Source organism: Siphateles boraxobius, unplaced genomic scaffold (genome assembly GCF_051911475.1).
Source record: "Siphateles boraxobius isolate OS27281-9 unplaced genomic scaffold, OSU_SipBor_1 50, whole genome shotgun sequence".
NCBI lineage: Eukaryota > Metazoa > Chordata > Actinopteri > Cypriniformes > Leuciscidae > Siphateles > Siphateles boraxobius.
Genome location: NW_027509142.1, coordinates 317882 through 330305, shown reverse-complemented (window position 1 = coordinate 330305; position 12424 = coordinate 317882). Strand labels below are relative to the sequence as shown.

Sequence of the window (12424 nt, the reverse complement as noted above, 5' to 3'; positions counted from 1 at the left end):
CACATTAACTAAATTAAAAGTGAAACAATTCATTTGTGTTCTAACAATGAGCTAACAATGCCTGTTCACACCATGAATGATAACTATAAAAATAACGATAACTATATTAGCATCTACACCAATGCACTATAACGATATGAGTTTTGTCCTCTGTCGCTTTAATGCAATTTAATCTTTAAAGCAGATTGGATTCAATGTTTTTATCACTCATCAGCTGGAAAAAATCTTTCTAAAACTGATTCCAACGATACCGTTCCTCTGTGCTATTATCATTATGGTTGTGGTGTGAGTGGACTCTGCTATTCTTTTACATTTATAGGGATTTTTATAACTAAATCTTTATCGTTATCGTTGTAGATATTGCCCTTGGTGTTGCATCATTTTGGTGGAAATTTTTCAAATCTTTTGAGTTCTCCTGCAAAACGTTTGAGTTTCACCGAGAAACTTTGCGTTCTCTCACAAAATGTTTCCGTTCTCTTGCAAAACCTGTTGTGAGTTTGGACAAACACCTTCTGTTTAATGTCCTGCTGGCGGTGATTCAGACAGCTCCGTACGTTAACAATGTAGCGGTTCATAGAGTTTTATTATAAACTTGGACTATAGTATAAAGAAATACAATCAGTGCTTAGTTCGACGAGTTCAGTAAAGTTGGCAATATATTCACAGATTCGAACCTCCCGGATCAATAATTTGTGAGCGAAACGCTGTTAAAACAAAAATGACACCTATTTCCAATCATAGTAACATAGACAACGAGCTACAACCCAAATTTCCTCAAAACTAGCCTTATAATACAAATTTATCTCTATGAGCAGGCGGCTGAGAGACAAGTCCGAAGAAACCGTCTGCAAAGAACAAAACCGAAGCGTTAATACAAAAATAGGCAATGTTACACACTGTAGTGTCACCAAAATTCAGTTCACACATCAATGGTCTCCTACTGGTCATACTACAACACGTAGTTTGATTAAATGTTCTTTTGCATAATTTGAGTGATTTTTTTTAATGAAATATAACTTCACTGTAACACACTGTAGTGTCACCAGATACGCTAACACACTCAGTACACAACCGCTGAGTGACCTACCGCTGCTCCTCCTCCAGTCGCGCGATGATCCGCCCCAGTTCTCCGCGCTCCTCCCTCTCCACGGCCTGCAGGATCTGGGCGGGGCTTTGGAGCAGGTGGGCGGGGCTGTGGGTGTTGTGGGCGGGGCTCCTGGATATGTGGGCGGGGGTTGGGGGCTGGCTGAAGGATGAACCCTCCCCTCCCAAAGTCTGACAATACTGCAGGATTAAAGTGTGTTCCTCGTCCCTACAGAACAATACAGAGAACGAGTTATAAACATTCAACGTTTACATTTTCAGACGTAATTGCACAAAACTAGCCACTAAGATGCGTCAAAGAAAAAAAAAAACTCCTCAAAGTGTCTCAATATTCTGGTCTCTAGATACATGATTGTTCAGTTCAGTTCATCTTTATTCATTTTCCAAAGGCAATTTGGTTGCAGCATATAAGTAAGTCACCCGAGACAACACAGGGAAAGGAAAAAACAAACAAACAAAAAACTATTTCCTTCCTAAAAAGTATTTACCTTAAATTTAAGAACTTTACAGCTGAAGGGGTAAATTAATGTCTTAAACGATTTGTTTTACATATAGAACTATACCTTTTAGGTGGAGTATCTTTTTTTTGCACCGTATTACCCACCATAAAAATAACAAAATAGCTTTTGAAAAGTAATAGCATATCTCTTCCTCAACAAACTGAAAAAAATATTATTCATATTTCCGTAGCATTAATGGTACAAGTGTAACCGGTCCTACTCGACCAGCGGGACTCGAACCGGGATCTCCGGCATGAGAGGCGGACGCGCTAACAAGAACACTAAAGACCGCAGTCTCTAGCATCAGTCGCTAGGGGAGTCAGGTTTACACACACAGCTCTTTCTAACTTGCTTCCATTACATACATTATACACCAAAGTTTAATACTTTACATTAGAGATTGGCACAAACCCCAAACCCTAAGCATAAGCAATAGCCACAGCAAGGCTGATGCTGTAACAGCATGTAAACTGTAACCGACAGAAGCATAATTAACACGTTCTTACGCCACAGCGGGATGCAAACGCTGAGATCAGAAAAGCCGACAGGTGAAAGAGAGGCTGACTGTAGAAATATAGGAGAGAAGGTTTTGGATGTGTGCTGTCCAAACAGCTGTGTGCACAATGAGTCTCAGGTGTGTGTTCACATGCTCTGGAGTGAGCGCTCTGATCCTGAATCCAACACTCATCTGGATGCACACACACAAAGACTAATCAGAGAGATTACATGGGCACTGCATCACAGGGTCCCTGCTAACAACCTGCCAACACCAGCAGATGCTGAATAAACCAACCCAACGCGGCCGGGAGACAGCAAACTGAAGGATATTTGCATTTCCTGAAGGAAAGGGTAGCGCTTGCAAGGCAGCAAAAGCTTTAGCTAAGATGATAAGAGTGACACAGGGGATATTAAAGTACTTGCACACATAAGCCACACTTAAAAATGTATCTTTCATTGCATTATGGGAATATATATATATATATATATATATATATATATATATATATATATATATATAATCCGCTAACAAATGCTGCAAAAAGCTTTTCTCAAGCTGATTCAAACTGGTGATTTTTAGTCTCCTCACATGACCCAGCAGAGTAACCACAGGTGTAGTTCATCGGCGTCCAAATACCTTCAGGTTACACTTTATTTTAAGGTGACATTTACATTGTACTTACTCAAATAAGTACTGAGTAATATTGATTAACTACATGTACTATAGAGTTATGGTTAGGGTTTGGTTTAGGGTTAGTTGTAATTATGCATAAATTACTGTTATTACTATAGAAGTACATGTAGTAACTACATTTTCCCAACCTTTGTCTTCATTTTCAATGCTTATCTGTTTTATCATTTCACAAATAAAGTTTAAGTTTAAGAATAATTTAGTTTGAAAAGTAGGCTTGTGTTTAAAATAGCATTTGCTTTGATATTTTTATATAATGTAATGGCATTCAGACATTTAAGTGTGGCTTATTTGTACACAATTATCAGTTACATAATTTGTGATTCACATGAACATTGTTATGAAATATATGGGTCATATAGCATTAAATGTAAGCCTATTTTAAGGATAATTAGGGCTTTATTTATACATTATTTTCATGGCAATTAAGCACATATTTTTATTAGCAAATTGCAAAATAATCTCATTCTCAGAACAGCAATAAATAATATAATAATAATAAAGACATATTTAAATTGCAACCATATACATTATGGTACAATTTGTTGAAAACATTGAGTACAAAATGCAACTTATGCTTAGTTTATTAATAAAACAATATAAAAACAAAAGGCACAACGAAAAGAAAATCTTAAAAAGGTCTTATTGATATGCAAAATAAACATTTCTTATTCCAGTCTTTCTATATGTTTGTTCATGATATTCACATAATGTATAATGACTAATATATATCTGAGGAATATCAGAGCAGTGCTGTCCGGCAAACACTAAAAAAAAGAAAAAGAAGAACATTAGAGAGAGGTGCTGAAGTGCTTGTGTAAAGAGGGACAGTAGAGAGATGAAGGAGAAGACCGAAGAGAGGCACAGAGTCACATCTGTCTCCGCACAGCATCAGTCAAGAGTCTGTGTCCCAGCCGTCACATTCAATCTAAAACACCATCACAGGAGAAACTCCCCTGACGACTGGCGTCTACTTCCCCTTCATCCCTTCTTCACTTCACCTCTCTCTCGCTCGCTCTGTCTGCCTTGCTTTCAGGCACGATCACTTGAAAGTTTCTTTGGCTTCTTTATTGTAACACTCAGTGTTGTTTATTTGAAAAATAACAAACACACACATTCCGAAACTGCGTTTGACAGTCAAGGTTTCACAACCTCAGATTAACATCTAGACACACACCTCTCATATTTCAAATATCTTGAAAATGTGTGTGTGTGGGTGAATATTAAGAAGGGGAAAAAAAGCATTGTTTGCTTAATTGTATTTTTTTCCCCATTGACATTTCCATCAGTCACAGTAAAATTCTCAATTTTTTCTTTTAATTGTTAACTATGTATACATTAAAAAGCAGTGTTTGTTTTTTTAAACACTTTTTTGTTTTGATCTGCGCACGTTTTTGCGATATATCCCCATGCGTGTACATACGTATGACCTTGATCAGAGTAAATATTCGACTGCATATGGGAGTAATAACGGGAAGGAGTTTGATGTTTGATCTCTAGTGTAGCATCAGTGCAGATTTGAGACTCAGACCTCCCTCTGAGGAGGAAGGCCAGGCAACGGCTTATTAGCTCTGTAATTATCATACGCTTGTTCTGTGAAGGACACCCGCTGAGCTCGCCTCAACACGTCCAGATCAGTATAAAACAAGCTTGCAAGTCCTTAATGATGAGCGCATGGTGTGCCAAACTCTTAAATGGGCGTATTCTGCACTTTTGAAGCATTTCAAGCACACTTAATTAAGGATTCATGCACCCCAAACAGTCATACTCTAGTATATGACTATAGAACCGAGAATCGAATTAAACCAGCTGTCCAAATGCTACTGTGCCTTTAAGACTTCTATATGTAAATGACCTGGTTAACCTTGTAAATGACTGGTTCAGGTGGGCGGGCACATGTTAATGAGTTTACTCACAGGTTTACAGGTTGTTTTTGTATCGTTTCAATTCATTATTATTTGAAAATAGCAAGATCCTGTATTCCAAGATATGAATTAGCAGGATGAAAATGACAAGTGGAACTAGATTTGTTAAGTTTCTAAAGACAATGTGAGAGGTATTTGCCCATTTTAAGGCCAATTCACGCGGCACAAAAAAGCGGCATGTCACTTTGAGACATTTCATGACCTGACAAAATGTTGATTGAACATGTTCAATTGGCGAAAACAAGCACTGACCAATGGCAACAGATTCAGATGCAGGGATAACACACTGATCAGACAAAACCCAATGAACGTGTCTGTTGCCGTTGGTTCAATGTGAACTGGCCTCTAACCGGCACACAATGTTGTCTTTTTGACCAAATTCCCTTTTGACCTTTAAAAGTAAATGTAATAGTGATACTTTCCTCAAACACCATTAATGAATAACCTTCACGATATTCTTCACAGACACACTCACTTCAAAGTACCTCTTTCCTTATGGGTCTCCTTTTCAGGGATGTTACTCTACTTTCACTTAGTTTCAACTTCCCAATCCTCTTCTGCCACTCGATGAATCTTTTGTCTTCATTTCTCTTCTAGGTTTTCCAATCGCGCTTTCTCATTTCACACAAAGAGTTTTTTCAGGCAAAAAATTGGGAGAAAAACTAAACAATAAAATATACTAATTTAAGTCAATAGAAGCTGTCGAAAGGAGCGCGGCTCCCAGCGGGTCCATTAGCAAAGCAAAGTCACAGAGAGAGCTGGAATCACTCGCCGTCTCCTTGTTATCGGCCTATTACTCACTCTACCTGTCTAGCTCTGATACATTTCACAACTCTAACAGCCCTTTACTACTGAAACTGGATCTGTGAAGATCTCTTACGATAGGCATGTGTTTCCAATGAGAGACCAATCAAAAAATGACAACTAACTCTTAACCCCTTTAACCCTTGTATGATGTTCGGGTCTGTAGGACTCGTTTTCATTTTTTATCAAAAGAAAATTGATACGATTAATTATTTTTTCAAACTCAGACTCATTGGCCTTGGCTCATTTTCTGTGAAGAATATATATCAGAACACATTTTCAATGACCACGCACTGTACACTCCTTTTAATCAATTGTATCACAAGTAGACGAGGGAGACACATATCCGTTTACGCCTGGTGTTTTAATCCATCTCTTTTGTCCACTTTTGACCACTTCTGTCCTGATTTCTTCGAGGCGCGGATAAATTTGGGCTTGTTCAGGTCTTTTGATCTAATGGACAAATTAAGCTCACACAATTAACATATGAACACGACCGGAGACGACGGAAAACATGGAGAGAACAAAACAAAAACAACAACAACAACAAAAAAACAGGAAATTATATCAAAGAGGACTGTCAGCGACGGCATGGTTTGATCTTTGCTCGCTCAATCATCGGAAAAGATCGTTCAAGCCTGCCTACACATGGGAATCGAATATTCAAGCCGTTTATCCATTTTCTACCCCTGAAAAAAAAATCAAGCCAAATTCATGTTTTTTCATACTTTTTTTAAACATATATATATGACCCTGGACCACAAAACCAGTCACAAGATGCACGGGTATATTTGTGGCAATAGCCAACAATACATTGTATGGGTCAAAATAATCGATTTTTCTTTTATGCCAAAAATCATTAGGATATTAAGTAAAGATCATGTTCCATGAAGATATTTTGTTAATTGCCTACCATAAATATATATATAGAAAAAAATACTTTTGTGAGTGGATGCAGCAAAAGCGCAAACATAAATGGACAATTATAAAGGCAATTTTCTCAATGTTTAGATTTTTTTGCACCCTCAGAATCCAGATTTTCAAATAACTGTATCTCGGCCAAATAGTGTCCTATCCTAGCAAACCATACATCAATGGAAAAGTTATTCATTCAGCTTTCATGTGATGTTCACATTTCAATTTCAAAAAATTTACCCTTGTGACTGGTTTTGTGGTCCAGGGTCACATATAATTATTCTACAAATATACTTGGATGGACTATATACATTCATATGTATCAACATATTATACTTTATCTTATATTTCCAATTTATTTACAAAATATTGTGTCATCATACTTTAACCCCCTAATCCTTAGACTTCAAACCAACAGATTTTGCTAAATGAAGCGTAAACTGCTCAGTATGTATTGTAGAGAGCAGTGAATTGTAATTCAGCTACAAAGAAAGGTTCAGCCTGCCCAAACGCACTGAAATATGACAGATTTAACTGTCCAGACAGATGGACCCAAGAGGAAAATACTCTCCCCAGAAAGCTCAGAACAGGAACTGTTTTGAAGGAGGCGTCGGGAACGAAGAAAGCTTTGTATCTGTTCTATTACACTGGAACAAGGAGAGACAGATCTGGAAAGCATTCAATCAGAGTGGAAAAGCAGTCTGAAGAACAAGACACTGACAGAAAACCACATCACTGCCTACATCTCCCACCGGACCGAGGGAGAAAACGGAAAGAGAGGCACAAATTGGAGACAAAGCGATCGCAAGCTCCCCTTCTCTCTGTGCAGAGGAGATTTCACATCAGGCAGCTGCTGTATATCGCCGCAGGGCTGAGACGAGTTGAGAGAGAGAAGAGAGGGAGGGGTACAGGAGACGTCCCGCTTGTGTCTGTGATTGTGCATCGGCTGCATTGATCAGCTGGAGTGTAAACAGAGTTCATAAGCTCTAAACCCCAGAGCCAACACAAATGGGAAATGAGAATGCTAAGCTGAGCGTGCATATAAAGAAAGAGAACGGGAGGATGAAATTGAATGAGAAAGAAAACAGAGGTGAGAGTTGTGGCGTAGTGGTTAGTGCATGTGGCCCAGATACGCTAAGCTGTGCTTCTCCTATTTCCCCTAAAAATTCTGATTCTTTCATGATTAATTCTGTCATGATTAAGAGATTAAGTTCCCTTATTATGCTTTTTCAGATATTACCTTTCATGTAGTGTAATACAGCTGTTTGTGAATCTGAAAGGTTGGCAAAGTTTCAATGATAAATTTGTACAACAAATAAAATGATTGCCTCCTAAGAGAAAGAATCAATTCTGAACTGCTGAAATGAGTCATCTATTATTCCAGTCTTACTTTCTGCTCGAACCTACGCAGGTTTGTACCAAATCTGCATAATGCCAGCCTATGGTCTTCAGTGCTTGCCCGTGAACAACATCTACTTTGACTCAAACACTGTAGTTGTAGCTGAGGCCTGGAAAAGTTTGCTTAGGTGTTGTTGACATGTCAACTCGAAGCAGAGTAGACCAATCACAACAAACTGGGTCATCTGACCAATCAGAGCAGAGTAAACCAATCACAACAGACTGGGTCATCCGACCAATCAGAGCAGAGTAAACCAATCACAACAGACTGGGTCATCTGACCAATCAGAGCAGAGTAGACCAATCACAACAGACTGGGTCATCTGACCAATCAGTGCAGGGTAGATCAATCACAACAGACCTGGTCATCTGACCAATCAGAGCTGAGTAGACCAATCACAACAGACTGGGTCATCTGACCAATCAGAGCAGAGTAGACCAATCACAACAGACTGGGTCATCTGACCAATCAGAGCAGAGTAGACCAATCACAACAGACTGGGTCATCTGACCAATCAGAGCAGAGTAGACCAATCACAACAGACTGGGTCATCTGACCAATCAAGAGCAGAGTAGACCAATCACAACAGACTGGGTCATCTGACCAATCAGAGCAAAGTAGACCAATCACAACAGACTGAGCCACCTGACCAATCAGAGCAGAGTAGACCAATCACAACAGACTGAGCCACCTGACCAACCAGAGCAGAGTACACCAATCACAACAGACTTGGTCATCTGACCAATCAAGAGCAGAGTAGACCAATCACAACAGACTGAGTCATCTGACCAATCAGAGCAGAGTAGACCAATCACAACAGACTGAGCCACCTGACCATCAGAGCAGAGTAGACCAATCACAACAGACTGAGCCACCTGACCAACCAGAGCAGAGTAGACCAATCACAACAGACTGGATCATCTGACCAATCAAGAGCAGAGTAGACCAATCACAACAGACTGAGTCATCTGACCAATCAGAGCAGAGTAGACCAATCACAACAGACTGGGTCATCTGACCAATCAGAGCAGAGTAGACCAATCACAACAGACTGGGACATCTGACCAATCAGAGCAGAGTAGACCAATCACAACAGACTGGGTCATCAGACCAATCAGAGCAGAGTAGACCAATCACAACAGACTGGGTCATCTGACCAATCAGAGCAGAGTAGACCAATCACAACAGACTGAGCCACCTGACCAATCAGAGCAGAGTAGACCAATCACAACAGACTGAGCCACCTGACCAACCAGAGCAGAGTAGACCAATCACAACAGACTGGGTCATCTGACCAATCAGAGCAGAGTAGACCAATCACAACAGACTGAGCAACCTGACCAACCAGAGCAGAGTAGACCAATCACAACAGACTGAGCAACCTGACCAATCAGAGCAGAGTAGACCAATCACAACAGACTGGGTCATTGTATTTTGACATTAGGTGTATGTGAAACTATTGTTGGGGACCTCCAAAACAAAAGGAATTTTAAAAATAGCATGGTACTTTAAGCACACATGCAGGACATGTCAAGCTGTGGTGCTCATGCAGGAGATTCAGGTTTGAATCTGGCATGCAACATGTCCCAATCAAGTCTGCATAGATCTCTACCTGTGAGATTGTGTGGGCGGGTGCAGTGGTCGGAGACCTGCACTGGACAAATTATAGTTTGAATCCAGCCCAGATCCCATTCCCTCTCTTTTCAATGATAACTTCTTGTCAAAGTCTAGAACAGCTGTAGAATAAAAATGAGGCAAAAGCCCCAAAATTAAAAATAAATAAATATATAAAACCCAGCAAGTGAGTTTTAATGGCATTTTCAAGTGGGAAATCTTCCCACCTGCACTCAATTAAACCCAACAGATAATGCTATTACACACCAATCCATCACAAACATTATAATGAAACGTCCTCTCCTTTCTCTCTCTATTTCTCAGACACACACACAAGCAAATATATGATGTTGAAGAGTGTGCTAATGCATTAGGTACAGAGATAAACAAGGTGTTGGCGGGACACCAGGAGGAATGGAATTAGTTCCATCTACTTAGAGCGAGCCGTAGAAGAACACAAAAAGAGAGACAGGGAAGAGAAAGAGACAGCAGAAGTAATTAGATTTATGAGGGATGCTAATAAGATTATTTTAACACTACTTTACAAACTGTCAGCAAACAGAAACTCGCTATTTATAGAGCGGTAAAGTCACAAATACTTGCGTACATTTGACCATCATCTGACAATCTTCATTAACGTCATGGTTGCGATGCAGATGAAACAGTGAGCAACCAAACACAGACACACACACACAGACACACACACACACAGACACACACACACACACAGACACACACACACACACACACAGACACACACACACACACACACACACACACACACACACACACACACACACACACACACACACACACACACACACACACACACACACTCTCAATGGGAAAAATGGACAATATCCAGGTAGTGTTTGAGGAACAAGAGGACATTTGCTCAGTCAGAACGTCTCTCATCGGCTTTGAACAATCGCTCTAATGAACGAGTTTTTCCGGCAAGCCATGTTTTCACTGTTATACGGTAGGCAACAGCAGCATTGCTTACGCTCATGTAAGCTAACCCGATTATCAAACGTTTAACTGCATATAAATGCATATGAAAATTTTGTGAAAATTATCAAAAATGCTGCCGCTGGTTGGTAAAAAAGAAAAGAAAAAAGAAAAAAAGCTGGCAGGGAAAGAGTTAAATGAGTGTGAGTGTGTGTGTGTGTGTGTGTGTGTGTGTGTGTGTGTGTGTGTGTGTGTGTGTGTGTGTGTGTGTGTGTGTGTGTGTGTGTGTGTAAAAAATTCTGTCATTAGCTACTCACCTCTCATGTTGTTCCAAACAATAAGACTTTCATTCATCTTCTGAACACAAATGAATATATTTTTGATGAAATCTGAGAGATTTCTGTCCCTCCGCTGACAGCTACGCATGCTTCAAAAAGTTCATAAGGTTACACTTTATTTCGATAGTCCACTTTAGACATTCTACTGACTATAAGTAACTTTGCAACTACAAGTTAATTTATTCTCCTAACCCGAACCCTAACCCTAACCATAACCTAACAGTCTACTAATACTCTAATGACAGTTAGTTGACATGTAGTTGAAAAGTTACTTATAGTTAGTAGAAAGTCTAAAGTGGACCATCAAAATAAAGTGGAACCGTTCATAAATAGATCATAAAACTAATCCATGTGAATTGAGCAGTTTAGTCTAAAGTTTCATTAAAAAAAAGATCGCTTTACATGATGAACAGATTTAATTTAGGCTTTTATTCTAACTTGATAAAACCATTGAACTAACATTTTAACTACACTTTTTTTTCAAAGTTTGTTTTAGTATGTTATTTTATTTTCTGAGATGGTCAATATTGGATACACTGTATGTATCGGTCGATATTGGATATTTAATTATGCTGATTTACCCTATTTTTACATTTGGATTAACCTTTTCAAAATCTAACACTGACTTAAAGGTCCTCATTCCTTTTATATATATATATATATATATATATATATATATATAATTTAATAACATATTAAGCAAATCTCAAAATGTTTATCCATTTTTCATTCTGGACATTCTTATTTTGTGATGCCCAAATACAATTGTAGCATTTAAAACAATAGATTTGTTTATGTACAATACATTTTAACGAGTGCCATTTATCGGTTTATCTGCAGAACGTGAAAATAACCTGTGCATCCCTAGTAGAAATATTATTTAAATAATTTTTATTCATTTAAAGCAGAAATAAAATATATTAATATTAGATAAAAAAAACGTTGAGGATTTTTTTAATAGATGTTACCATTGCAACTAACTGAAAGAAAAATAAAGCTAAATAGAGATAGACAAAATAATAAAGAAATGACAAAATTATAACAAAATTATTAAAATTTAAGTGAAAACTGAAAATATAAAAATAAAAGCTAATTCAAAACATGAATAATTACTATAATAGCACATAATTAATGATACTATATATATATATATATATATATATATATATATATATATATATATATATATATATATATATAAAACCATTGATATGTTATATGTATATATGTGTGTATATATATATATATATATATATATATATATATATATATATACATAAATGAATAAAACAAAATAGATGTGTGTATCAGGAACCGCTACTGGAAGTTCATTTCTTTGATAAAGATCAGTAGCGCGTCTGATTCCTCTCACTATTTCAGTTCTTTCATTTCATTTCTTTCATCACGCAGGGAAATCAGAGAAATGAAAAGTCAGAGTCTCTCAGTGTTCCCAACCTTAAACGGGTCAGACGATGGAAAATAGAGTTCGAGACGTACTCAAACATTCACAACTCAAAACTCCCCCTCGCTCCACATAGACCATGTGTTGAGACTAAACTGCAAAACATCACAAATTATTTTTGGAAGTAATAAACAAAAATGTTTATGACATTGTTGTTTTATTAACATACAATTTATTTAAACAAAACTCTTTTGTGAATGTCTATTCGTATTATTATATTCAGTTT

The 12424-nt window shown here is 37.9% G+C and overlaps 1 protein-coding gene across 6 annotated transcripts in view; it reads right to left on the bottom strand.

The window, feature by feature from the left end:
* The window catches only part of utrn (utrophin), a 261039-nt gene that overhangs the window by 11835 nt on the left and 236780 nt on the right, over positions 1-12424 (bottom strand). For all 6 annotated transcript variants that reach the window (XM_077204617.1, XM_077204619.1, XM_077204618.1 and 3 more), the window contains one exon: positions 1088-1312. In XM_077204617.1, the coding sequence (XP_077060732.1) occupies positions 1088-1312 (225 nt within the window). The remainder of the gene's footprint in view (positions 1-1087; positions 1313-12424) is intronic.